The sequence below is a fragment of the Macaca mulatta genome, chromosome 3, assembly GCF_049350105.2.
Source record: "Macaca mulatta isolate MMU2019108-1 chromosome 3, T2T-MMU8v2.0, whole genome shotgun sequence".
Taxonomy (NCBI): domain Eukaryota; kingdom Metazoa; phylum Chordata; class Mammalia; order Primates; family Cercopithecidae; genus Macaca; species Macaca mulatta.
The window spans coordinates 97,967,036-97,994,393 of NC_133408.1; the positions used below are offsets into that span (position 1 = coordinate 97,967,036).

Genomic DNA, 27,358 nt, shown 5'->3' on the forward strand with positions numbered 1-27,358 from the left:
TTTTCCTTTGTGCCTTACTTGTGTTTCCAAAAGTTCCTACAACACACATCCATTATCTTGCAGTGGGAAAAATTTTACTTTAAAACATCCAAGGCCAGGCGTGGTGGCTCACACCTATAATCCCAGCACTTTGGGAGGCCGAGGTGGATGGATCACCTGAGGTCAGGAGTTCAAAACCAGCCTGGCCAACACAGTGAAACCCTCTCTCTACTAAAAATACAAAAATTAGCTGGGTGTGGTGGCAGGAGCCTGTAATCCCAGCTACTTGGGAGGTTGAGGATGGAGAATCGCTTGAACCCAGGAGTGGAAGTTGCAGTGAGCCGAGATCGTGCCACTGCACTCCAGCCTGGGCGACAAAAGTGAAACACCATCTCAAAAAAAAAAAAAAAAATTCCAAAAGATTAGAACCATAAACTAATCATTTTCTTTGTTTTAAGCTCAAAACAATTACATACAACTCTTATAAGAATAATCAATACTGAATATCAGCAAAGTGACATGCATGTGGCTAACAAGTCTCTTAAATGACCCACTGACATTCTGTAAAAGCTTAAAGAGCACAGGGTTAAGTGCCATGCTGCACTATTTCCCTTCTTACTTGACAAAGTAACACTTGCTGATGTAACTGTGCTTGCCAAGTTTTTGATAGTAATTCCATCATGTCTCATAACTTCGAAGAGTCTCAAAGTGTCAAGATCCTAACACAGGAAAACTTCTGGTAGCTAAGAACCTCTGGTTAATAGGGGGTTTGAAGAAAGCACATGCAATGGGCACAGCAGAGAAGCAAACAGCAAACATGGAGATGTCCAGGACTATCCTGGCACATGTTCTTCAGTGTTTCTAGGAAAGGTCTCTGGTCTAGTTATCAACTGCTATGTAACAAACCATCCCAAACTTAGTGAGATAAAATAACAATCATATATTATCTTCTCTCACAATTCTGGGGGTTGACTGGACTCAGCTAGGCAGCTCTCCCTCAGGTCTCTCATCCAGTTCTAGCCAGATGGTGGTTAGGCTGGAATCATCTAGAAGGCTTCCTCACTCACATGTTTGGTGGTTGCCATGGCCAGGGCTTTCTCACACAGCACAGAAGCTTGGTTCCACAGAGAACCTTCCTGAGAGAAAGCCAGTTAGAAGCTGTATTACCTATTCTAACTAAGTCCTAGAAGTCATATAGCATTACTTCTGTTGCATTCTATTAGTTGGAAACAAGTTACTAAGGCCAGTTCATACTCAAGATGAGTGAAATTCAGATTTTGCTTCTTCTTTTTTTTTTTTTTTTTCAGATGGAGTCTTGCTCTGTCCCAGGCTGGAGTACAGTGGCATGATCTCTGCTCACTGCAACCTCTGCCTCCCAGATTCAAGCGATTCTGCTGCCTCAGTCTCCAGAGTAGCTGGGATTACAGGTGTGCACCACCACACCCAGCTAATTTTTGTATTTTTAGTAGAGACAGGGTTTTGCCATGCTGGCCAGGCTGGTCTTGAACTCCTGACCTCAGGTGAGTGCTCCAAAGTGAGAGCCATCACTATTATCAGCATAATCTCATTTACACAAATGAGATTGCATTGATAAAAGCATAGTATCAAAAGGCTGATGTTGACTGCTTCATTAATAATCTTATTTTTATCATCATTAGGTGTGGTCCACCTATGTCCCTGGCATTAGATGACTCCACAAAGTTTTATTTTATATTGAATTATATTCTCCTACTGCCTTTTTTTTCGAGACAAGATCTTGCTCTGCTGCCCACGCTGGAGTGCAGTGGCACAATCATGGCTCACTGCAGCCTCAACCTCCTGTGTTCAAGTGGTCCCCCCATCTCAGCCTCCTGAATAGCTGGGACTACAGGCATGCCCCACCCATGCCTGGCTAGATTTAAAAACTTTTATAGGGATAGGGTCTCACTATGTTGCTCAGGCTGGTTTTGGACTCAAGTGATCTTCCTACGTCCCAAAATACTGGTATTACAGGCGTGAGCCACTGCGCCCAGCCTATTGCCTTCTTTTTAATTCATAATTTCAGAGCTACTAATGGATGTAAGTCTTTCACACAACACTTTAACAGAAGTTAACACTCTGAAAAAATGCCACAATAATTTTCTAAATATTCAGCCATTGACTTAAATATTTATAGATGACTATTATGTGTCAGAATCTGTTCTGGGTTCTGGGATACTGCAATGAACAAGAAAGAAGAATCCCGCTTTCATTGACTCTGCATTCTAGTGGGAGAAGGGAGATAAGATAAACAAGAAAACAAACACGATGAGGTAGGCAGTGCTAAGAAGTTTAACAGGGAAGAGGATGCAGAACAATGGGGTTGGCCGCCTTCAGACAGAATGATCAGAGAGAGGCTATTTTATAAAGATGGGGTGGCCACAGGTGGCCTTTCTGAGGTGTGACACTTATGCAGAGGTCTGAACAAAGAAAAAGCCAGCCAAATGAAGACTTGGAGGAAGAGCATAAATATCATAATATAAAAAACTGTATCTCACATAGATGGATTAAATGTTTTTAAATATGAACCACATATAAAAGTTCCAGGCGAAAATACAAGTGAAAGTTTATGTAAACCTCAGATAGGTAAAATCCTTCTAAGCATGACCACAAAGTTCAAAAACATAGAGCAAATATTGAAAAGTGTGATTATTTTTATAAGAAGGCAAAAATATTAGACAGCAACAAAATACACAAAAACACCTTAAGAAGAAAATACACTACCATGAAGATTCCAAGATAAATGGCAAACTGAGAAGCACATTTGCAACATATATTAAAGATTAACAGTCTAACATTTAAAAATATATAAAAATAAATCACTAAGGATAAAAAGAACAGGCAATAGTCATAAGCAAGTAATTCACAATGAAATACAAATGGCCAGGACGCTAATGAAAAGACATTCAATTACAGTCATCAAAAATGAAATGCAATGGAAACTTATTTTTTGCTTACAGTATAGCAAAGATGGTAAAAGGGTGACAAAACTCTGTTTTGCCTCAAGTATGAGGAAACTTTAATTCACATGTTCTGTTGGTGGGAGTATAAACTAGAAACAACTTAAAATTTCAATAGTAAAAACTATTAATGAAATTATATGAAATAGTATAGTTCAATAGTGGTTTAATGCTATCATCAAAATAATGAAGTAGACCCACATTTAATGACAAATATATTTGTGACATACTGTTGAGGAAGCAGGTTGAAAGACAGAATGTATGGTATGACAGCATTTATGTAAAATTGTGATTGCACAGATTACTAAGTGAAAGTACATTCATCAAGTATTAACAGTGGTTATCCATATACAGTAGGATTTCAGGTAGTATTATTTTTCTTTGCATTTGTAGGTACTTATATTTTTGCTTTTGTAGTTTTCCCAAAGAAAGGTTTTTCAAAGAGCTACTGGCTTGACTGTCAACTAACAATTCAAATACTTACCAGCAAAAATCAACATGGTTTGAGTTCTCAGTTGGCCAGTCAAGGGAAAACACAGCATAGTTAATGAAAAGTCTTTAAAGCCAAGATGGTGATCAACTCCTATTAAAGAATGCCCAACTGAGGTCTTTCCTGTCATTGATACTATCACCATCATTTGCTATATGTAAAAATATAAAGCTGCATTGCTATGGTTTGGGTTGTCTCCCCAAACCTGATATTAAAATATGATCCCCCAATATTGTAGGTGGGGGCCGAATAGGAGGTGGGTTTGGGTCATGAAGGTGGATCCATCATAAATAGATCAATACCTTCATTCAGGGGTGAGTTCTTCCTATATTATTAGGTCCTGTAAGAGGTGGCTGTTAAAAAGAGTCTGACACACACACTCTCCTTGCTTCCTCTCTCACCCTGTGACACCTGCACACATAGGCTACCTTTCACCTTCCACCATTGAGTGGAAGCAGCCTGAGACCCTCACTAGTTGCAGCAGCCAGTGCCATGCTTCTTGTACAGCCTGCAGAAACATGAGCCAAATAAACCTTGCTCTTTTTTTTATTTTTTTGAGATGGAGTCTTGCTTTGTCACCAGGCTGGAGTGCAGTGGTGCGATCTCGGCTCACTGCAACCTCCACCTCCTGGGTTCAAGTGATTCTCCTGCCTCAGCCTCCCAAGTAGCTGGGACTACAGGTGTGTGCCAGCACACCTGGCTAAGTTTTTGTATTTTTAGTAGAGATGGGGTTTCACCGTGTTAGCCAGGATGGTCTCGATCTCCTGACCTCGTGATCCGCCCACCTCAGCCTCCCAAAATGCTGGGATTACAGGCGTGAGCCACTGTGCCTGGCCTTTTTTTTTTTTTTCTTTAAATAAACTACCCCGCCTCAGGTATTCCTTTATTGCAATACAAAACTGACTAGGACATATACAAATACTTATGAATTGGAATGATCTAATCTCTAGGTCAAACACCATGGAAAATTCTTACATTTCTCAGCCCAAGAACACTTTCCAGTCTCAAAACGTATTACTAAGATGTAGTCATCCAGACTGTATGCTACTGGCATAATAGATAGAGCTCAATGGAATAAAATGAACAGTTCTGAAGTAAATCCATACATTTACAGTCAATTGATTTTCAACAACAGAGGCAAGATGACAGTTCGTGAGGAAAGAATAGTTTTTTCAACAAATGATGCTGGAACAACTGGACATCCATATGCAAAATATTAAAGTTTTCAATATTTTAAACTTTAAACCACCACACTTCATACCATACATAAAAATTCACTCCAGATGTATCAGAGACCTAAATAAGAGCCAACATTATAAAATCCTTAGAAGAAAAGAAAGGTGCAAATCCTAATGACCTTTGATTAGGCAATGGTTCCTAGATGACACTGAAAGCATAAGCAGCCAAATAAAAATTAGATAAATATGACTTCATCAAAATGAGAACTTCTGCGCTGCAAAGGTCGCTATTAAAAAAGTAAAAAGACAACCCACACAAGGAAAATATTTGCAAATCACATATATGATAAGTGTCTAGATATAAGTTTGTCTAGTCCACCTTATTTTGTTGTTATTGTTCTATTTTGTTTTGTTTTTAGAGTTTAGCAGCCTGAAGTCATGGTTTTTAGTTTCCGTCTCTAGTGATAAGCGGGAAAGAGGGATGAGGAAGGGGCTTTACTGGCCCAACCAGAAACAGAAACTAAGAACACATGACTGTATTCTCTCCCTTGGACACCCCTGGTGACTCTAGAACATATAAAGAACTCTTAAAATGCTACAGCAGAATTTTTAAATGAGCAAAGAATTTGAATAGACATTTCCTCAAAGAGATATATAAATGGCCAATAAGCATGAAAATATGCTCAACATAGTCACTAGGATATGTAAATTAAAGCCATGAGATGCAACCTGATAGCTGTTTTATTATAGGATGGCTATAATAAAAAAGATGGACAATAACAGGTGTTGGCAAAGATGTGCAGAAACTGGAACCCTCATAATGACATTGCTGTTGGGAATGTAAAATGGTGTAGTCAAAAGTTTGGCAGTTTTCAGTTAAACACAGAGTTACCATATGACCCAGCAAATCTACTCCTAGGTATATGCCCAAGGGAAGTGAAAATACATTCACACCAAGACCTATACACTAATGCTCATGGTAGCATTATTCATAACAGCCAAGGAGTGAAAACAGCCCCAATCTCCATAAACAAAATGTGGTACATACAATGGAATATGATTCGACCATGAAAAAAAATAAAGTATGAACATGGGTTACAACATGAGGGAACCTTGAAAACATTAGGCTGAATGAAAGAAATCAACACAAAAGGCCACCTGTTGTATGATTCCATTTAATAAAATGTCCAGAATAGACAGATCCATAGAGACAGAAAGTAGGTTATTTTGGGGCAAAGAGGGAAGGGGGAAATGGAGAGCGACCATTAATGAGCATAGGATTTCTTTTTAAAGTGATGTAAATGTTCTGGAATTCATGGCGATGGCTGTACAATCTTGTGAATATGCTAAAAAACAAAACAAAACAAAACAAAACTCTGAATTGTACACTTCAAAATGGTGAATTTTATGGCATATAAATATCTCAATTAAAAATGACAAAAAAAGGATAATGGCAAACTTCTTGTCTGAAGCTATGTAAGACGAAAGAGTAGAACAACAACTTTAAAGTGCTGAAAGAAAACACAACAAAAACAAAAGACAATCTAGGATTCTAGGCCTAGCAAAAATTTATTTCAAAACTGAAGGTGATTATTTCAAGATTTACTGTGATTCTACAGTAATCAAGGTAGTGTGATATTAACATAGACATATAAATTAATGGAATAGAATAGAGCCAGAAACAGGTCTACACATAGAAGGTTATCTGATTTGAAACAAAGATGGAAAGTTAATTCAACAGGGAAAAGTTATTCATTTTACCAAATGACGTGGAACAAACTGGAGGGTGATATGGTTAAGCATGAACCTCAGCCCTTATCCTCACAATAGACAATAATTAACTCAAATTCTATCACAGATCTGAATCTAAGAGCCATAGAGAAAATATTTTTTGACTTTATATTAGGCAACAATTCCTTAGGACAAAAAAAGGCAGGAAAACAGGAAAGAAGAAACTAATACATTTGACATTGAAATTTAAAACTTTTGCTCTTTCAAAGGCACTATTAAGAAAATGGAAAGGCAAGCACAGATTGAGAATGCATTCACAAATTACATACCTAAGACCTGTATAAAAAACAAAGAACTCTTACAACTCATTAATAAGATATACAACTGCAACTTCAGCAAAGTCTCAGGATACAAAATCAATGTGCAAAATTCATAAGCATTCTTATACACCAGTGATAGCCACATCATGAGTGAACTCCCCTTCACAACTGCTACAAAGAGAATAAAACACCTAGGAATACAACTCACAAGGGATATAAAGGACCTCTTCAAAATAAGAGGACACAAACAAATAGAAAAACATTCCATGCTCAATGGTAGGAAGAATCAATATTGTGAAAATGGCCATACTGCCCAAAATAATTTATATAGATTCAATGCTAATCTCAACAAGTTACCACTGACTTTCTTCACAGAATTAGAAAAAACTACTTTAAATTTCACATGGAACCAAAAAAGAGCCTGTATAGCCAAGACAATCCTAAGCAAAAAGAACAAAGCTGGAGGTATCATGCTACCTGACTTCAAACTAGACTACAAGGCTACAGTAACCAAAACAGCATGGTACTGGTACCAAACAGATATACAGACCAATGGAACAGAACAAAGGCCTCAGAAATAACGCCACCCATCTACAACCATCTGATCTTTGACAAACCTGACACAACCAACCAATGGGGAAAGGATTCTCAATTTAATAAATGATGTTGGGAAAACTGGCTAGCCACATGCAGAAAACTGAAATTGGACCCCTTCCTTAAACCTTATACAAAAATCAACTCAAGATGGATTAAAGACTTAAACGTAAGACCTAAAACCATAAAACCCTAGAAGAAAACCTAGGAAATACCATTCAGGACATAGGCATGAGCAAAGATTTCATGACTAAAACACCAAAAGCAATGGCAACAAAAGCCAAAATTGACAAATGGGATCTAATTAAACTAAAGAGCTTCTGCATAGCAAAAGAAACTAACATCAGAGTGAACAGGCAATCTACAGAATGGGAGAAAATTTTTGCAATCTATCCATCTGACAAAGGGCTAATATCCAGAATCTACAAGGAATCTAAACAAATTTACAAGAAAAAAACAAGCAGTCCCATCAAAAAGTGGGCAAAGAATATGAACAGATACTTCTCAAAAGAAGACATTTATATGGCCAACAAACTTAACGGAAAAAAAACCTCATCATCACTGGTCATTAGATAAATGCAAATCAAAACCACAATGTTATACCATTCTCACGCCAGTTGGAATGACGATCATTAAAAAGTCAGGAAACAACAGATGCTGGAGAGGATGTGGAGAAATAGGAACACTTTTACACTGTTGGTGAGAGTGTAAATTAGTTCAACCATTGTGGAAGACAGTGTGGCGATTCCTCAAGGATCCAGAACTAGAAATACCATTTGACCCAGCAATCCCATTACTGGGTATATACCCAAAGGATTATAAATCATTCTGCTGCAAAGGCACATACACACGTGCAGCACCATTCACAATAGCAAAGACTTGGAACCAACCCAAACGTCCATCAATGATAGACTGGATGAAGAAAATGTGGCACATACACACCATGGAATACTATGCAGCCATAAAAAAGGATGAGTTCATGTCCTCTGTAGGGACATGGATGAAGCTGGAAACAATCATTCTCAGCAAACTAATACAGAAGCAGAAAACCAAACACCGCATGTTCTCACTCATAAGTGGGAGTTGAGCAATGAGAACACATGGACAGAGGGAGGGGAACATCACACACTGGGGCCTGTTGTGGGCTGGGGGGCTAGGGGAGGCATAGCATTAGGAGAAATACCTAACGTAGATGATGGGTTGATGGGTACAGCAAACCATCATGGCCCATGTATACCTATGTAACAAACCTGCATGTTCTGCACATGTATCCCAGAACTTAAAGTATATATAAAAATAAAAACAAAAACAAAAAAGCATCCCAATGAGATTTCAGGAATGTCTGAGTAATGAGTTTGGCAAATTTTCTCCCCAAAAAGCAAGATAAAACTTGACAAAACTGTGAAAATACTCATTTCAGAATTCTGAGAACTGACTAATGCATGCAACAAGCTGAGAAACATTTATTCAAGAAAACCTACTGAACCTTGGTTAGAACAGTGGCAGTCTGTGGCATTGTAGTCTGAGGCTGCCCCCATCTCACTCTCTCCCAGTCCCTCAAGTTCTGTGGCACTATAGTTCTACCAGGGTGGGCAGGCCGTCAAGGCCTGCAGCCTCCCTGCTGGAGGGGGCTGAACTGATATGGAGAAGAATGTGGGAAAAATACACATGCAGGAGTGTTGTCAAAAACAATATCGATCTGAACAGCAAACAGGTAAGGCCAACATTGTACCTAGATTGAGATACTGGCTGGGGCAAGCCACAGATGGGCAAAACAGTCAGGAATTTAACAGACCTAGGGAATAAGATAACAGTGAGCATTGCGTATAAAGCTGCACACGTATGACCCAGCAACTGTACTTCTAAATACTTACCCAAAACACATGAAAACATACGTCTAAACAAAGAACTGAAGGCAAACGTTCATACAAGCATTATTCATAAAAGCCCCAAAAGTGGAGATGATCCAATCCATCAACTGGCAAGTGGATAAACAAATGTGGTATATCCATACAATAGAATGGATTTTTAAAATTATTTTTTGCTATTCAGCAAAATATAAGGGAAGAATTACTAATGCATGCTAAACATGGGTGATCTTCAGATACAATTATGTTAGGTGAAGCCAAATGCAAATGACTCTATTTTGTATCATACCACTTATACATAATATCTAGTCAAGGAAAATCTATGGAAACAGAAAGCTGGTGGTTGCCTAGGGCTAGAGGAGGGGAAAATTGAGGGTGATTGCTAATGAGTATAAGGTTTCTCTAGAGTGATATAAATATTCCAAAACTGATTATGCTAAGGACTACAACTCCAAAAATATATGAAAAACCATTTAATTATATACTTTTAGTGGGTGGATTTTTATGGTATGTAAATTAAACCTCAATAAACCTGTTAAAAATAATGGTATAAAGAACTGACCTTTCACCAAAGAAGCTACAGGAATGGCAAATGAGCATATAAAAAGATGATTAATGTCATTAGTGGTTAAGTAGATTCCAACTAAAACCACGAGATACCACTACAGACCCACTAGAATGTCCAAAATTAAAAAGCCCGACACCAGCATGTATTGGCAATAATGTGGTAAAATTGCAACCCTCATACATTGCTGGTGGAAATGTAACATGGCACAGCTACTTTGGAAAACAGTTTGGCAGTATCTTACAAAGTTAAACAAATACTTACCACATGACTCGGCAATTTCATCCCTAGGTATTTATTGAAGAGAAATGAAATCACATGTTCACACAAAGATTTATATTCAAACTTTCATAGTCATTTTATTCGTAATAGCCACAAACTAGAAACAGCCCAGGTGCCCACCAATAGGAGAATAACAAACTGTAGCATATTCATTGAATGGAACACTACTACTGATTCAAGCAATGTCTTGCGATGATTCAGGCAACATCATTGCATCTGTGATATTTCTCAGACACTATGCTTAGCAAAACAAATTTACACAAATAAAGTACATACTGAATGATTTCATCTAATCTACAGTGACACAGAGCAGATCAATGGCTGCCTAGGGCTGTGGGGTGATGGGTAGGAACCAATTAAGAGTCCTGAAGTAATTTTTGAGGGGTGATGAAAATATTATCTATTTTGGTTGTGGTGATAGTCACACAGGTATGCATGTCTTGCACAAATTAATCAGACTGTACATGCATGTTTTTGTTGCATGTAAATTGTAACTTTATTTAAAGTTGCCTTTACAGAGGTAGCAGTGAGCTAAGATCTCGCCACTGCACTCCAACCTGGGCAACAGAGCAAGACTCTGTCTCAAAAAAATATAATTAAAAAAAACAAAGTTGCCTTTAGGAAGCAATGAAGAAAAAGCTGATTAGAAATATAATACTGTTTTTACTGAAGAAATAGCCCTCTAAAAATGGAAACAAGTTAGGAAATCTGTGTCTGGCTGGCTCTACCTCAATCCTAGTGTTTGAAGTACTTTTACCTACTTTCTCCTTTGTTTTAATAGCACTGACACACAGGAAGGTCTGGCACAAAGTATAAAAGTCCTACCGGATGTAGAGTCAAATAAAGGGTTTTCCAATGACCTTAATAACCTCATTCCTTGTAAGAACTGACACAAATACTTATTTAAGAACCAGGTTTCAGACAGCCTGCTATTTATAGATTTGTGATACTATAAATGATTAAGCCCATTAGGGCAGGCACTATCCTTTTCCCCATCAATGTATATGTGGTGTCTCACCCAGTGTTTTTCATCTATCAAATGTTCAAGAAATACGTGCTAAATGAACCAACACAACCAACCATATGTGCTAAATGAATGAATGATAGTGCCTGCATTCTAGTGCAAGTAACTCCTATACACATTCTTCTTCAGGGAGAGAAGACTTCTGAAGATCACCACATAACTCTAAGAATGAAAATCAGACTAGAGTTATGTATTTAGGTTTCAATAGCTTTCTATCGATTGATGTGAGTGCAGCAGAATACTATTTTTGAACGTTTTTCATTCCTAGTTCATGTTCCTAGTTGCTCATGGCATTTTATTCAATGACTCATTGATGGTCACTGCTTCAGGAGGGAGAGAAAATGAGGACAAATCAAAGGTATTATTTTGAATGTCAAAGTCAAGTTCTTTAAATCCAAAGGAAGAGAAGTGTCTGGAAGCCAAAGGCTTTTGATTTGTCAGAGCCATTCTGGAAGTAAAAAGAGCTTTTGAGAATCTACAAATTCTTTGTGAAAATTAAGGATCGGAGCCTGGCTGAATTAGACATTGTCCTATCAACTAGATTTGGGTAGAATGCATAATGATGCCAGAGCAGTTTTCTCATCCAAAAAGAGTTAAGAGTTTGATCAAGTAGGAAAGAAAATTGAAAGGAATATAGCTACAGCTTAGTTGCAGAGGTCTGAGACATTCTTGGCACCCTTTCCTCTTCATAGGTTCACCCCTATTTTTGAGGTGTATGAGAAAACCTTTGATAGGTTGTACACTGACTATACAACAGAATCACACTAGATTAACTCAGAATCTCTGGGGTGAGGTCAAGACCTTAATATATTTAAACAGATGCCTCTATATGTCTTTCCTCCCTGAGTTGACCTATTGTTTAGGTAAGTATTGAGAACCAGTGGCTTATGGGGATCCCAAAGAAGACATATGTAACGTCTGTCTTCCCACTGTGTATGCCAACCTCATAGACAACCTCCCTGCCAACACCTGCCTGCTGACTCCATTCAACATGGCATCTGAGCACAGAATCTCTAGGCAAACTAGGGAATATCTTACTGAAAATTAGACTTGACTACTGGTGCCTCTTATGCTGGATTTTGAAGAGTCAGCTTTATGAATTGAGGGTTTGGTGGACAAGTTTGACAGTTTAAGCACTGACGTAGGCAGGAAGCCAACTATTAGCTGTAAGGTCTGAAACCCATGAAAATGTCCTCCATAGAACTCAACACAAGGGACAAATCTGACTAGAACTATTCACCAGCATCACTCACAATTCCTGGATGATTATTTGGCCAAAGCCTCATAAACTGCACTTCCTAACTAAAACACTAACTAGGTGTTCAAAGCTCATGTGCCCTCACCAAAAACCATAATCACAATGAAAGCCAATGCTATCTATGAATGTACATGAAGACGATTCATTAGACCCTCAACCTTTTAAAGATATTTCCAGCTCTTTCATTTAAAAATGAGGAAACTGCCTCAATTTAGTAATAATTTAGGACAAGTTCTGCTCATGTGCAGCAGTTAAATAAACTTTGAAAAAGACCCAAGAGTCTTCATGAAGTTGGAATTAGAAGGCCTTCAGAAATATTCAGGTAAGGACAGATAGGAGTAGAAAAGCCTCCCAGAGTCATCTGGACCTGTGCTGCCAGCACAGTAGCCACTGGTCACATACAACTCTTGACAACTTAAAAAGTGGCTATAGTCCTGAATAGAGATGTGCTGTAAGCGTAAAACACAACCAGATTTCAAAGACTGAAAAAAAAAATGCAATATATCACTTTAGAGTTTTTATATTATTAAATATATGCTAAAACAATAGTTTGGATATTAAATACCTTTGGCCTTTGCAACATTTGATTTCCAACAACAGATGAACTTTATATATCGTTTGATGGATATCATCTATTTAGATAATATCCTTAGTATTTACAGATTTAATAATATTCCAAGTGTTAATGTGTTACCTTGAAAGATGCATACAGGCTTTGATGATATACAGTTATTTGATATTTTTCTGAAATATAAATTTGTATTTGCTAACACTGTATAGTCTATGTTCAGTTACCCAACTAGTTGTCTTGCCACCAAATGATCAAGCCAATTGGAAAGCATTAAATCTCAAGGTGACTCTGTTGGAAAGATATTTTTTAGTTACATACTCTTTAAATCTCTTAATACACATTAAATTCAAAGGTTCATAGAAAACATTACTATAAAAATAAGGCACTACATGGCAGAATTTTAAAACCCTGCTTTATAATTACAGCATCATTAAGGTATTGCAGAAAAATTATTGTTATTTTTACTCATTTTATGTGGGAAGGCAAATCTTAAACCATGTGGAAATATTTATAAAAACAGGGGCTTTGACATCTTTGAATATCTCCCTGTCAGGTATTAAGTTTACAACATTTTCACAGGCCTTGCATTGTAGGACTTCTTGGTCTAGGAAATCGTAAGTGAACTTTAAGAGAAACTTGTGAAAACTTGAATTGGCGTTTCCATGAGTATGCTGTATCAAATTAGGGAATCCATGAGGAGAGTTGTCTCCTTGACCCACAAGGATATCCCAAGGTTTCTGCTGCTCTTCCAAGGAATGTAAGTGTACCAATATTCATTTCCCAACTTTTGCTAAACAAAGATTATGATGGGGCCAGCAGCAACTCATAGCCTTCCAAGAAATCATAAATCTCTTCTGGTCCTCCTCTTACCTAGGCCAACCCAACCTATTTTAACAGCAGCATCCATCAGGACAGCAGGCTCTATTTTTCCTATATGTCTACTTCTACAAGATCTTGCTTCCAACAGATTTACTTGTGTTGTGAAGATCTGAGAAGACTGGCATAATGGAAAGAGTATGGGACAAATGAACCAAAGGGAAAACCTCAAGAATGCTTCAGAGTGCATCTCAGCATTTCACTAAGCAAACCCAGGAAAAGCATGGCTACATTCCAATAGGCAGCTAGAGCTAAGCAGGGAGGGGACATGAGGAAAAGTCCAACCCAACCAACCTAGACGTCGTTAAACTAGCTCAACAATCCCACTTATCACATACTTACTGACACCCTAAACATTTGGGTAGAGATACCTCCTACACCCTAATAGACACTGCTATGATCTGAATGTTTGCCCCCACTGAAATTTGTGTTAAAACTTAATTCCTAATGTATCAATATTAAGAGGTAGGGCCTTTAAGTGGTGATTGGATTATGAGGGCTATCTATGTCTCCAAAAATGGATTAATCTATGCATGGATTAATGGTTATTATCAAGGGACTAGGTCAGTTCTCACAAATGGGTCTGTTAAAAAAGCTAGTTTGGTTTTCTCTTGTGAACTCCCTCACCAAATGAAGCACTGTGCTGCCTCTGGACTCTGCAGCACTGGCAACAGAATGGACAACTAGAACTTGTCCCAGATGGGTCAATTCTGCTCTCTAAATCTGTTCTGTTCTTCTGCACTTGCTTTCCCTATTTTCATTGCTTTAGTTCTGCCCCTCATCATCTTGCCTGAATTAGTATAAATGTTCTAACACGTCTCTCTGCCTCCAGTCTCATACCTCTCGTAAGTATAAATGTGATTCTTTTTCCTGTTTCAAATCCTTCAATTATAGTTTAAGACATAAATCTCTTCATGATTTATCACCTGTTTACCTCTCCAGACATAGCAACTTTCTTCTTTTTTTATTTTTGGAGACAGAGTCTCACTCTATTGCCCAGGCTAGAGTGCAGTGGGACGATCCCAGCTTACTGCAACCTCCGCCTCCTGGGCTCATGCCTCAGCCTTCCAAGTAGCTGGGACTACAGGTGCACACTACCGCACTGGCTAATTTTTGTATTTTTAGTAGAGCTGGGGTTTCGTCATGTTGGCCAGGCTGGTCTCAAACTCCTGGCCTCAGGTAGTGATCCACCCCGCCTTGGCCTCCCAAAGTGCTAGGATTACAGGTGTGTGCCACCGTGCCTGGCCAACATAACATTTTGGGTTTTTTTGAGACAGTCTCACTCTGTTGCTAGGATAGAGTGCAGTGGCGCAATCTCAGCTCACTGCAACCTCCACCTCTCCACCAGGAGAATTGTTCAAGCAATTCTCCTACCTCAGCCTCCCGAGTAGATGGACTATAGGCGCGCACCACCACGCCAGCTACTTTTTGCATTTTTAGTAGAGACAGGGTTTCACTGTGTTGGCCGGAATGGTCTCAGTCTCTTGATCTCGTGATCCGTCCGCTTCCCAAAGCACAGCAACTCTTTAAGAGTGTCTCACTTTCCTCCTATGTTTGTACGTGCTAAGTTTTTTGCCTTGGGAATACTCTTCCCAAACTTTCCACTTTGCATGTTCCACGTCCCCTAGAACTATGATCTATTTGTTCTTAAGTACTTAAGTTTAATCACTCTCTTGTCTAGTCTAATTTTCCTTTGTACCTCTACACCACCTTGTACATATGTCTATCAGAGCTTTTATTGTTCTCTATTACATGCTTGCTTGCTTTACCCACTAAAAATCCAGTTCCTAGAGATCGGCTATCTCATTTCTACGTTCTTGGTCCATATAATCTACAGAATCAAGTAGTGCTTTATGGTAGCTGATATAGTAAAATCACTGGGTTTTAGTGAGAGTGTAAATTAGCACCCATGATGTTCTCTATTATACCTAGGTTTCTTTAAACACTTCAGTTAAGGTCTTAGATATTACTACTACACCTCATGACTGGAGAGAATACTAAAATTATTCGTAAGTGGGCACAAATATGTTTGTTTACACTAGCCACTAACATTAAGTGCTTACTATGTGTCTGGTGCTTACATACATGTACTTTTCTAACTAATCCTCACACCAACCCTGATGTAGGCAGTATTATCTCTTTTTACAAACAAAGTTGGTTGGCGGTGAGGGGGGAGGGGTGCTCTATCTTGCCCAGTGTCCCTAAGACTGTTTCCAGAACTCATGTTCTTACGCTAGGAAACTCAGCATCTTTTACATCATGAAAATTGTGCTTCAAAAGATTTTTTACTCTTTTTTTCAAAACATAATGAAATGTTACTAAATACAAGCTAAATTTTAAAAGTTGATTATACACTAGCAGATCATCCCTTCCCAAAACTTTTTCTTTTTTTTTTTTTTCTTGTTCCACTGAGTTTTACTGTAGGGATACACACAAAAGATGTCCACTCAATTCCATAGTTTCTTGATGGACATGTTTTTCCTCACTGTCCTTTGGCATGAGGCAGGACTTTGTACTATCTCAAAGTCCTTCTGAGTGACATGGACTCACTGTTAACTCAGAGCATACAGGCCGGTTTCTGTGCACATGCCCTTCACTCCAGCCCGATGCTCCTGACATAAGCTCAGCAATTTTTCTCAGGTTGATCCCCTGGGTCAGGTTGATTTCTGAGAATGAATCTTGAAAGAGTTGAAAGTGTGCAGTCAGGCCTCCTCATTGCGGGGTGGGAACTCAATTTTTCTGTCAATGTGCCCTGGGCAAAGCAGTGCCGAGTACAGGATATCAATCGTATTAGTAGCCGTGATAAACCGTGATACTCCTGGTACCCTCAAAGCCATCCTCGAAGCATTGTCTGCTGCACTTCACTGGTCCCTCCAGCAACCCCCTCCAGCTATGAGGTGCCAATCAAGTCGATTTCATCCGTGAAGATGACAGATGAGGATTTTCTCTGCCATCACAGAAATTCCCCAATTAATTTCTGTACCAATTCAGAGCCAGAGATATGAATAAAGGTACAGTCCCTATGATAAGCCAGGGCCTAGGCCAACAGTGTCTTCCAAGCAGCACTCCCTTGGGCTGTGCAATGCCCAGTACTTTGAAGAGCTGGGGATGCTTAGCAGGCAGGTCGATCACTTCTTTGATCTCCTTGATCTGCCTATCCAGTCTACCAATCAATTTATAAGTCGAATCTGGTGCTTTCTTCACCATCATCAGTGACACCAAGGAGTCCACCTTGTTGGGTAGGATCTTGTACAAAGTGTAGCTGTCATTTCTTAGAACCACCAGGGAACTGGGTGTCACGTCACTGATGCTGATATTTTTGTCCACATCTACGACAAACTTGTTCTTGGGATGCACCTTGACCAACACTTTCTTCTTATCCATGGCCTGGACTACTTCCCCGACATAGGAGTCCTGTTCCTGCAGCAGCTGTAGCTCCTCCTGAAATCGGCACACTTTAGTATTTAGTTCATTCCTGTGCACCTGCTGCCTCCAAAGGTTTAGGGTCTTATCATTCAAAAACAGCTGCATATGCACCTGGAGTTCAGAACTGTTCCTTGTGGCTTTCCCCCATCCAATTTATATTGCAGTTGACCCTGGAGTTCTTCAATCTTGAACAGATAATACTGGCAGAGTCCACTGCCTGCCTTTTCCTCTTCCGGCTCCATCTGCTGTGGTCTGTCAAGTTCCATCTTGTCTTTTCAGCAGAGAACGCCGGCATCTGCTTCCCTCCCCAAAACTTGACAGCTGTCCAATCATATTTCAATTACAACATTTACATATAGGTTTTACATCAGAAATGTCAAAGTACATCTTTTACTAATGGTTAATGTAACAAAGAAAGACTTCTTTGCCCAGTACTAATACACACATTATTACTTATTATAGAATTTTCATTAATAATTTTAAATTCAATTTGTGGGAATGGATATACAAAAATAAAGAAGCCATAACATGAATTCATGGTATTTTTCAGCATTCAGCTATTTCTCAGTTTTAGTGCAATTTATTGTCAACTTCTAGATAGAAGGGAGAATATGACAAATTTCCATGAAAGCACTCTTACTTTCTACTTCTAAATAATGGGATAATTTAGCAAGATCATTTGGGAGTTTTATTTATTAAAATAGGAATAATGAGCTTTTTCATTTCAGTTTAGAATATACTAATACAAGTTGTTCCTAATACATTTTCTCTGTCTTGTGATTGATGCTTTTGATACCTTACTTAACAGGAAAATACCTAAGAGAGAAAATTAAGGTGTTACAGAAAGAGTTGTGGAAACCATGAATAAAGCAATAGAGCCATGATTTTCAATGAAACTCACATAAACAGTTATTATAAAGAAAGAAAATGTAATAGGCTAGTGTTATAAAGACCAATATCACCAAATTCCAAAATCTCTTTTGACTTCTATAAGGGTCTGCTAACTGTATTATATGAACACAGGTACTCAAAATGCTACTAATAATCAAACCTTTTGAGATTTTGGTACCAGAATTACCAGTAACAGGATACAAGCAGAACTTTATCAAACATAAATCATCAGTGCCCACCAATTTCAACCTACTACGTCAGAAAAGGAAGGCATGAGAATTTAGTAACAGGAGAACTCTGTCATTTCTAGTGCCAAGTCTAGGGGTCCTGAGGTACCTCACTGTTCAGGTCAGAGCTAAGAAACACAATGTTGGTTCATATACAATGCTGGTTCATAGAAAACACAATTTTATCACTTAAATTTTTTCATTTATTTCTGTGATGTAAGTTTATGCCGTGCTGTTCTTTGTCTCTCCATAAACGAGCAACCAAAAATCGCTCTTATTATTAGCCATTGGTCTAAAATTAATGATAGCTTAAATATCTAAAAATAAACCAACCCCCGCTCTAAGTACAGTAATGTTGCATTTTCAACTAAAACTAAGTATTAACATATCTGGTTTCCTTCAGTGCCTTTCATTTTCCACAGAGAATCAGGTGACTTTGGAGACTGTGTGCTTCACATTTAATACAGGAATTCTATGATTTAAAAAGAATATTCAGTTTCCTAGCTTAAGCAAGGCATTCACAAAATATGATACTCAAAGTATTGTTTGGATAAGTTATTACCTAGAAAGGTTTATCAGCTATTCTTGAATATGAATCACTATGAGCACACCACGTAGCAATTTCCTCTAAAGAAAACCAAGCAATTTAGTTTTAGAATGAAAAGATCTGGGGAGAAAAGAAAAGTAGATAGTAAAACAGAGAATTTAACTACTGTTATTCACAACACAGCAAAGAAAAAATCAGAAGTTACACACTTCAGAAAAAAGGGAATAGGCCAAAGACAAATGTTCGCATGCTAGAATTTTTTTTTTTTTTTTAAACTAAGAAAATACCTGTACAAGAACAAGGGACACTGAACAAGGGCACTTCACATTTAACCACTCATTGCCAATAGATACTGAGCTCACCTCAGGATCAATCAAAATTGTTAGAAAATGGTCCAAATGAACTAGAAGACTTCCAGCAAGTAACAAACTATACTCATATTTAATAAGCACCATTTACCTCTATGTAGTTTTATATAGTTCTCAGCAATTTGATTTATATGAGAACTTCCTCAGTGAAAGAATAAGATGATTTGGATATTACTATCAATGCACAGTACAGATGTCAATTAGATGGTAAATTCAATTACTCTTAAATTTTAAAACAAGAGTTTCATGCTTTGTTCAAATATAGCTTATTTTTTAAAAAATTCCCCTCTTCCACTCTTATGTTAGGTAATATTTACAATGAATTTACAGTCTTTTTCATTTAAAACAATGTCAGTATATCTTGCTATAAGACACTAATTTAAGTGACTGTTTTTAACGTCACTATACCCAAACTTAGCAATATGGCTGTGAGTCAAACAAACTTTGAAAAGGAACCTGCCATTTTCATTAACTCATTCAGACTGTAATCTTTGAAATACATATGGCAGATATGCTGAGGCTATTTGGGGGCTACATTTTAGTAAAGTAGCTAGAGTGAAAACTGAAATAACTACGTAACATTTAAAAGAAATATAAGAGTTGCACTAAGAAACCAAAACTTACATATTATGTAACATAACCTTTTTAATGTTGTTTTTGCTAACACAAAAAAAGTTATGCCGTTATTTATATTTCAATTACAACACTGCTCTTAAAACACAATCTATAATCCGTCTTGTAACCAGATCTGAAAAACACATATTAAGACTATGCTTAGTCTGTATCTCTGGCAAAAAGCCAAAGTAAAACAGAATAATTTTACTTTCTCCTAAACATTCTGGTAAGGGGGAAAAAAAAAAAAAGCCAGATCAAAGTAAGGTGAGGATTCAAAATTGGCAATAAATCCATTATGGACAAACAGTGGCACTAAAGTGAACTTTCAGAACATATTGCTTTCTACATATGCATGTGTGATCTTATTTGAACATGAGTATTTACAAAGATTCTAGAAAGCTAAAACCAACTTGATAACCTAGGCTTTCAATCTTTATTGTCTCCCTCATAATAATTAGTTGTCAGTAGTTTCAGCTTAGTATTTAAATATCTATTGTGATTTTATATCTTACTTATACTATTCAGTGTTTGCATAATAAATTTACAAATATTTTAAGTGACATTATATAGAATATTACTTGTATTTTCCAGAATAACGACTTTGACTTTGAATAAAAACTGGAACATTTGGGCTTTAAAAACATTTTTTTCCCTCAATTTCTAAGTTGTTCTTTTTAGGAAGTCACTGACAGAGATTGAATTTAAAGTAAAAATGTCAACTTTGTAAATTTTGTCAAAAAAGGGATTGCTATAAACAGATTTAAGTGAATACTGTTCCAGACAAATATAATAATCAAGTAGCACTTGACACTGACAAGCACTGAACTTTCTTTAAAACCATAGGAGCTTCTATTGTAGCAATGCAGCACAGAACCTTATGACAAAGAGGGGCTAAAAAGTGAATTTAAGCCAATATAGGTTAGAAAGTAAACAACGGAACTATTAAATTGGTGCAAAAGTAATGGCAGTTTTTGCAATGACTTTTGCATTAACCTATCACAAAATCAACTTCCAGGAGAATATAGTTAATCCTCACAGCTGTAATAAATCTCTTCCTTTAAGAATGGAAGACAACAAAACAATTCTCATCACAACAGTATGCCAGTAATAGAAAATGAATCAATTATTCACATTCTAAGAGGTTTTACTTGAGGAGGCTGGGCAGGAGGGTATGAAAGCTTACAAAATCGAAAACATGAAATAAAATGAATTCAAATTAAGACTTCATGGTAACAGAAAAAAATCAGAAAAAGAATTGTTTCGTTAAGGGATGAATATTTTCCATAACTAGTTAAAAAGCACCTATTAAACTGTGCCTTCAGCTGTCAAAATGGAGGTTTTGGATTCCTTTAGCAATTGCAGCATAACAAAAGGCATTTCACAGCATAACTTCAGGGAAAATGTTATCTGATCTGGAATCATACAAAAAGCAATTAAAAACTCAATTATTTATAATACACAAATTTTTCTGGGTAGCAGCAGTTGCTCCTGTACTTGCCCTTTTAAAAAATGTGAAACAGAAGCCAGAAAAAGTAGGGGAAAAAGTTTAGAGAAGATTAAGAGTAGCAGCGTTAAATAAAACAGCAAATTCTTAAATACATTAGGAGTAAAGGAAGATTAAAACAAGGAAACAGTACTTACTGTGCAACTTTCAATTATACCAAGTAAAGTGCACCACCTAGTCACTGATAACATTTTCCCTATGTTGAAAACACAAAACCTACTTATCGATATTTTTGATATTAAAAAAAAAAAAGACATTCACTATTGTAGCCCTGACAACTCTTCCAGTATTTTTAACCATTCAGATGTATTATGTGGGAATATTTATTAACATAATTTTGTTTAACACATTTCTTTCTATACAAACTGAATTTAAAAGTGTCTATAACATTTTCAATTACAGTAATAACACATGAATAAATTATAAATTAACAAAATCTTCATATCTACTTAAAAAAAATCATTTATCAAATGCTAACCTCCAGATTATCTGGAAAATTAAAGATGCAAATTGTTATAAATCTGGCATCCCAATTAAATTACAATTTTTTAAGGTATATAAAATCTCCCTCAAATTATTCCAAGTTTTACTCCAGAAAATTTTATTTTACCCTTTTCTTAAGTTTACAGCCTGCTGAACATTTTACCCAAATTTGAGAGAACTGCCTGGAGATGCAAAGCACAATAAAATAATTACATGAAAAGAACAAACAAAAGATACCCGTTAAAACAGTTATTTTAGCTGGCAGCACTTAAAATTGGTAATCTGTATTTTTTTAAGTTGCATAGCTGCAAGATGATTCACTGCTGATTAACTGCTGAGCAGTTTTATTTAAGAGGATAAGAATATTTAATAAATTGCAATTCAGTAGAATATTCTATATTTAATTAAAATGTAATTATGTAATGTGATTTGCTCTTTGGACTGCATTCTGATATTAAACCTTTAATTTAAAAATATTAACATATTTTAGCTTTCCTATGTAGAAGTCTATTTTCCACTCTTGGGGGAAAAAAATGGAAGAACTTGAGATCATGGTCTACATTCAGAGAATGTTTTTACTGCTTGATTACATTTCTTGGTTTCACATTTAACACTTTAATTTATAAGAAGTAAATTATATGTTTTTCAATTTAAGAACAGATGAATGCAGAAACATTATGTTGGGGAAAACAAAGAGACCCCAAACTGAAAAACAAAACAAATCAAAACATAACTAGTTGTGCAGCTCTGGAGAACTCAATAAAAAGTAAATCAACTTTGAAATCAGTTAACTTTGGCATCTGAATACAAAATGTTTATCAGTATTACCCTATGTAGATGACTATTAAGGGATATGCAGCATTTTCAAAATCCCTGTGTGTCCTTTGTATGCATGTTTGGTACACTGAGTTCTGTGGTCACTGTCCTCTCTTCAGCAGGGTTTTTACCCCAGTATGATTGTCCATCTCTGTATTACCAAGTCCCACAAAACTCAGATTTCTGGCTGAGTATGCCTGCATTTTTGTTTCTCCAGAGACAGATCTTCATATCCTCTTGGTTTTTCAAGCATCTTGTAAAGACGAGAAAACCTGTGTAAAAATAGATTTCTCCATGAACATTGCTTTAGTTACTGTAAGTTTTCATACCCTTACTTACTGTTCTGAAAACTCATAAAGCCAGTGATCTGGAGAAGAACAGATTAAGACACAGAAGGACCAATTAAAGTTTAGTCACAAAAAATACATAACGAAGTCATCCCCCTTTCACAATAAGGACTACACCCAAGTAAAGAATGCACACACACGGAGTTTTAAAATATTTCTCCTAAGTAACTAAAAATCCCAAAAAAAGTACAGCAATTTTCTAACTAATTAAGACCACAAATATTCATGTCTCTCTATTTTGGGTTGATTGTTAAATTCTTATGCTGAAGGATATCGAAAACGTTGAGCTTTATGGCTACATAGTGCCTTACAAAATGTTTTAACAACACTGAATCCTCCTCAAACCCATATACCTTTAATCTAGGACTATTAAAATGTATACAAAAATGTATCACTTGATAAATAAGGTCAGGACAGAAGCAAAAATGTACAAGAGTCAAGATATTCCATGTCTATAAATTCTTAAAAATGACTCTTCAAGACCCACAGAAGCAGACTCCATTGGTTCAGATTTCTGTACACACCTGATGAACAGAGCATGTAGTAGGCTAGTTTCAAATTCAGGTTCTATATATGAAAACAAACAAATAAGCAAATATAACACTCATATGTAACATAAGAAAATGGAAATGTTATTGAAGACCAACAGACATATGCATTTCAGCTATGAGATGAGATGTATGCTCCACATATCCCATAAGCTCACTGTGACACTAAAGGAAAAATTCAGCCGATGAAAGAAAAAAATTGTATACGACATAATTCCACCTCACAAAAAACAGCTTATCAGCTCTATGGTCTAAATATTTGTGTACTCCCAAAATTCCTATGTTGACACCTAATCTGCAGTGCTATAGTATTAAGAGGTGGGACCTTTGGGACATGATTAGGTGATGAGGGCTCTGACCACATGAATGCAGTCAGTATCATTACAGAAGCTTGAGGGAGACTGTTGTCCCACCACATGAGGACACACAGAAGGTGCCATAAATGAGGCATGAGCCCTCATCAGACACCAAATCTACTGGCTGGAACCTTGATCTTAGACTTTCCAGCTTCCAGAACTGTAAGCACTATATTTCTATCATGTATAAATTACTCAACTAAGGTATTTTGTTACAGCAGCCCAAAATGCACTAAGAAAGAATAAAAAGACAAATTTTACCTATAGATGAAGGATTTAGATGTATTACTTTGACATGTAAAATACTAAGACAAAAATTTCATTTTGTTAGCAACAGTTTTCAGTACTTCCCTTACAATGCTTCTATAATTTTAGCCACAGTTTCCTTTTGTCTCAAACGTAAGGTGACAATGAAGGCATTCCAAACCTTTTCTATGGTGAAATAAAAACATATGTGCACATATATTCAAAATACCACTCCACCACTATACTTCTCTTACCCAGTATTCTTACTTCCATTCACAATTTATTTATTTATCTATTTAGACAGGGACTTGCTCGGTCACCCAGGCAGGAGTGCACTGGTGTGTTCATAGCTCACTGCAGCTTCAAACTCCTTATCTGAAGCAATCCTCTGGCCTCAGCCGCCCAAACCTGGGATTACACTGTGAGCCACAGTGCTCAGCCTCAATTCATATTTTAAATGTGTCAAGGCATATTCTGAGTAAGTTCACAGGAAAGGTTAAAATCTGACCATCTTTTAGTACTCTACAGTTTACCAAGGCTTTCACATTTCACATGCACATGCGTAGTCTTATGAGACTCAACTGCAGTTCTCATTTCAGGTGCTATTGCTGCTATTATCCCAAATCTTCTCTGTCAATATTCTAATCTGCTACTCTTAAATCATCTTCCACCAATACAGTAACAGAATTCCTTGACTGTGTTTATTACCTCAACACTTTTATTCTCAAATTTAAGATAAGTTATTGAAATAAAAGGAAATGGGGGGACCAGCACAGGACTAGACCTCAGGATGTCATCTGGTCTAGTTCCTTGCCATCAGTCTCAGCCTCCCAGAAAAGTCTGCTGTTACTGTCTTGAGTCCCTGAACAAAGAGACTCTAACTCATGAAATTTAGCTAATTCTAGGATTAGCCAAAATGCTCTGCCTTGATATAACAATCCAATGCTTTATTATCATCTCTGCAAGTCTTTTCATAAAAGCTTTTCATATATTTGAAGATAGCAATTAACCTTTATTTTTTCAAAGCTAAATGATGTCAATTTGATGTACTTATGAAATGTGAAAAAAAAGGCCTATGAAAATACCCAATTGAGGTCAGCATTCAATTCACGAAACATTTTCAGATAATGCAGAACCACGAAAAACTTAAATCAATAGAACAAAACTAGTTTTTTTTTTTTTTTCGGTTGTAAAATGCAACTTTATTTTTTGCCTACTATATAGACAGGCACTTTATTACATGCTAAAAATACAAAAGTGAATGATTAAATTGAATGAATAAATTTATGATGCGACTTTTGGAAGAAAATGTTCCTACCTAAAAAGAGTGAAATTGCTAAGAGCAGTCTTTGGAACCAGAATGCCTGGGTTCAAATTTCATCCCCATCAACAAACTAGTTATCTGACCTTGAAAAGTCAAGTTTCTTAACCTCTCTATACTTAACTTCTTCATCTGTGTAATAGGAATAGTAATGGTACTGAGCTCAAAAGGGTTATTGTAACAATTAGATGAGTTACTAACAGATGCAAAAATGCTTACAACAACATCTGGCACATAATAATACTAAATGATTAGAACTATTATTTTTTGGTTTGGTTGTTTTTGAGAGAGTCTCGCTCTGTCGCTCAGGTTGAAGTACAGTGGCATGATCTCGGCTCACTGCAACCTCCACTTCCTGGGTTCAAGTGACTTTTTTTTTTTTTCCTGAGACAGAGTCTCGCTCTGTCGCCCAGGCTAGCGTGCAGTGGCGCAATCTCGGCTCACTGCCAGCTCCACCTCCCAGGTTCACGCCATTCTCCTGCCTCAGCCTCCTGAGCAGCTGGGACTACAGGCGCCTGCCACCAGGATCGGCTAATTTTTTTTGTATTTTTAGTAGAGATGGGGTTTCACTGTGTTAGCCAGGATGGTCTCGATCTCCTGACCTCATGATCCGCCCACCTTGGCCTCCCAAAGTGTTGGGATTACAGGGGTGAGCCACCACGCCCGGCCTCAAGTGATTCTTGTACCTCAGCGTCCCGAGTAGCTCGGATTACAGGTGTGCACCACCATGCCTGGCTAATTTTTGTATTTTTAGTAGAGACGGAGTTTCACCACACTGGCCAGGCTCGTCTTGAACTTTTGGCCTCAAGTGATCCACCTGCCTGAGTCCTCCCAAAGTGCTGGGATTACAGGCATGAGCCAGCACACCCAGCCAACAATTAGAATTATGTAATATTTTTAATGTAAGTTTTCTATGCAGTAGCCTAAGTGTCTGAAACATACACACACACACTCATGCACCTCAATGAGTAAATGAATAAATTAAAATTATAGTTTAGAATGTATAATTTGGGCTAATGCTTCAAAAAGTAATTACAAAAAAATTACCTATAAAACAGGAAGCTGATGCTTAATCTGAAGGGTGCTCAGGGCAAGATCTATTTACTTCAAACCATTCATCTATGCAGCTAGAAAGGAACAAAACCAGAAAAATTGAGATACTTATACTAATTATGTATATCATGACAGTCACAGTAAAAATACTTACTTCTTGACTTTAATATATTTTTTGCAGAAAAAAATCAGCATTTTAAATTATATTTGGCATACATAAGTAACAGATAAGAATGTTTATTATATTTTGATTCTAAGCAATTAAGAAAAAAAACTTTGCAAAAATATGCTATAAAGTCCTTTAAAGTTCAAATGGAACTACTTCCAAAAGATAATGTGAAGAACTAGCACTTTACTAATATTCAAAACTGAATGACAAATTCGGATAATATCTCTTTTCAAAACAGTTATTCATTTATGCACATTATCAAGCTGTTCATGTCACCTATAAATGTAATAAAAAACAGCTTTTAAATTTTAATCCTTGCCAATATTTCATCATTTTTAAACCTATATTTATATGCGATTATTGAATATTTAAATTCTAGCTCACCATGTAATACATATACACACAAATAAATATACCATAAACCATTTGCATTTATGAAGTATTTCATGATCTTATTTTATTAGAAGCTAAATATTAGGGTGCATATGATCATCATCATTGTAGATCTGCACTGTCCAACAGAGTAGACAAGAGCCACATACTGGTAATTTAAGATTTATTTAAATAAAATTTAAAAATCCAGTTCCTTAGTCACACTAGCCACATTTCAAGCGCTCAACAGCAACATGGCTCATGACTACTCTAGGGGACAGCATAGATATAGAACATTTCCATTATGGTAGAAAGTTCTGTTTCACAGTACCATGACAGATGACAAAATCAAAGT

The 27,358-nt window shown here is 36.9% G+C and overlaps 1 protein-coding gene and 1 pseudogene across 2 annotated transcripts in view; both read right to left on the reverse strand.

Moving 5' to 3' along the window:
* Positions 1–10,036: 10,036 nt before the first annotated feature.
* On the reverse strand, positions 10,037–17,435 carry LOC144339877 (26S proteasome regulatory subunit 8-like; annotated as a pseudogene). The gene is made up of 2 exons (XR_013415413.1): positions 17,310–17,435; positions 10,037–17,239 (listed from the first exon to the last, which is right to left on the reverse strand). The product of XR_013415413.1 is annotated as a 26S proteasome regulatory subunit 8-like (transcript).
* A 370-nt stretch (positions 17,436–17,805) lies between these two features.
* The window catches only part of ZNRF2 (zinc and ring finger 2), a 91,428-nt gene continuing 81,875 nt past the window's right edge, over positions 17,806–27,358 (reverse strand). The window contains exons 4-5 of the mRNA XM_002803334.4: positions 26,457–26,536; positions 17,806–22,863 (exon numbers count right to left, since the gene is read on the reverse strand). Of these exons, the coding sequence (XP_002803380.3) occupies positions 26,479–26,536 (58 nt within the window). The 3' untranslated portion in view covers positions 17,806–22,863; positions 26,457–26,478. The remainder of the gene's footprint in view (positions 22,864–26,456; positions 26,537–27,358) is intronic.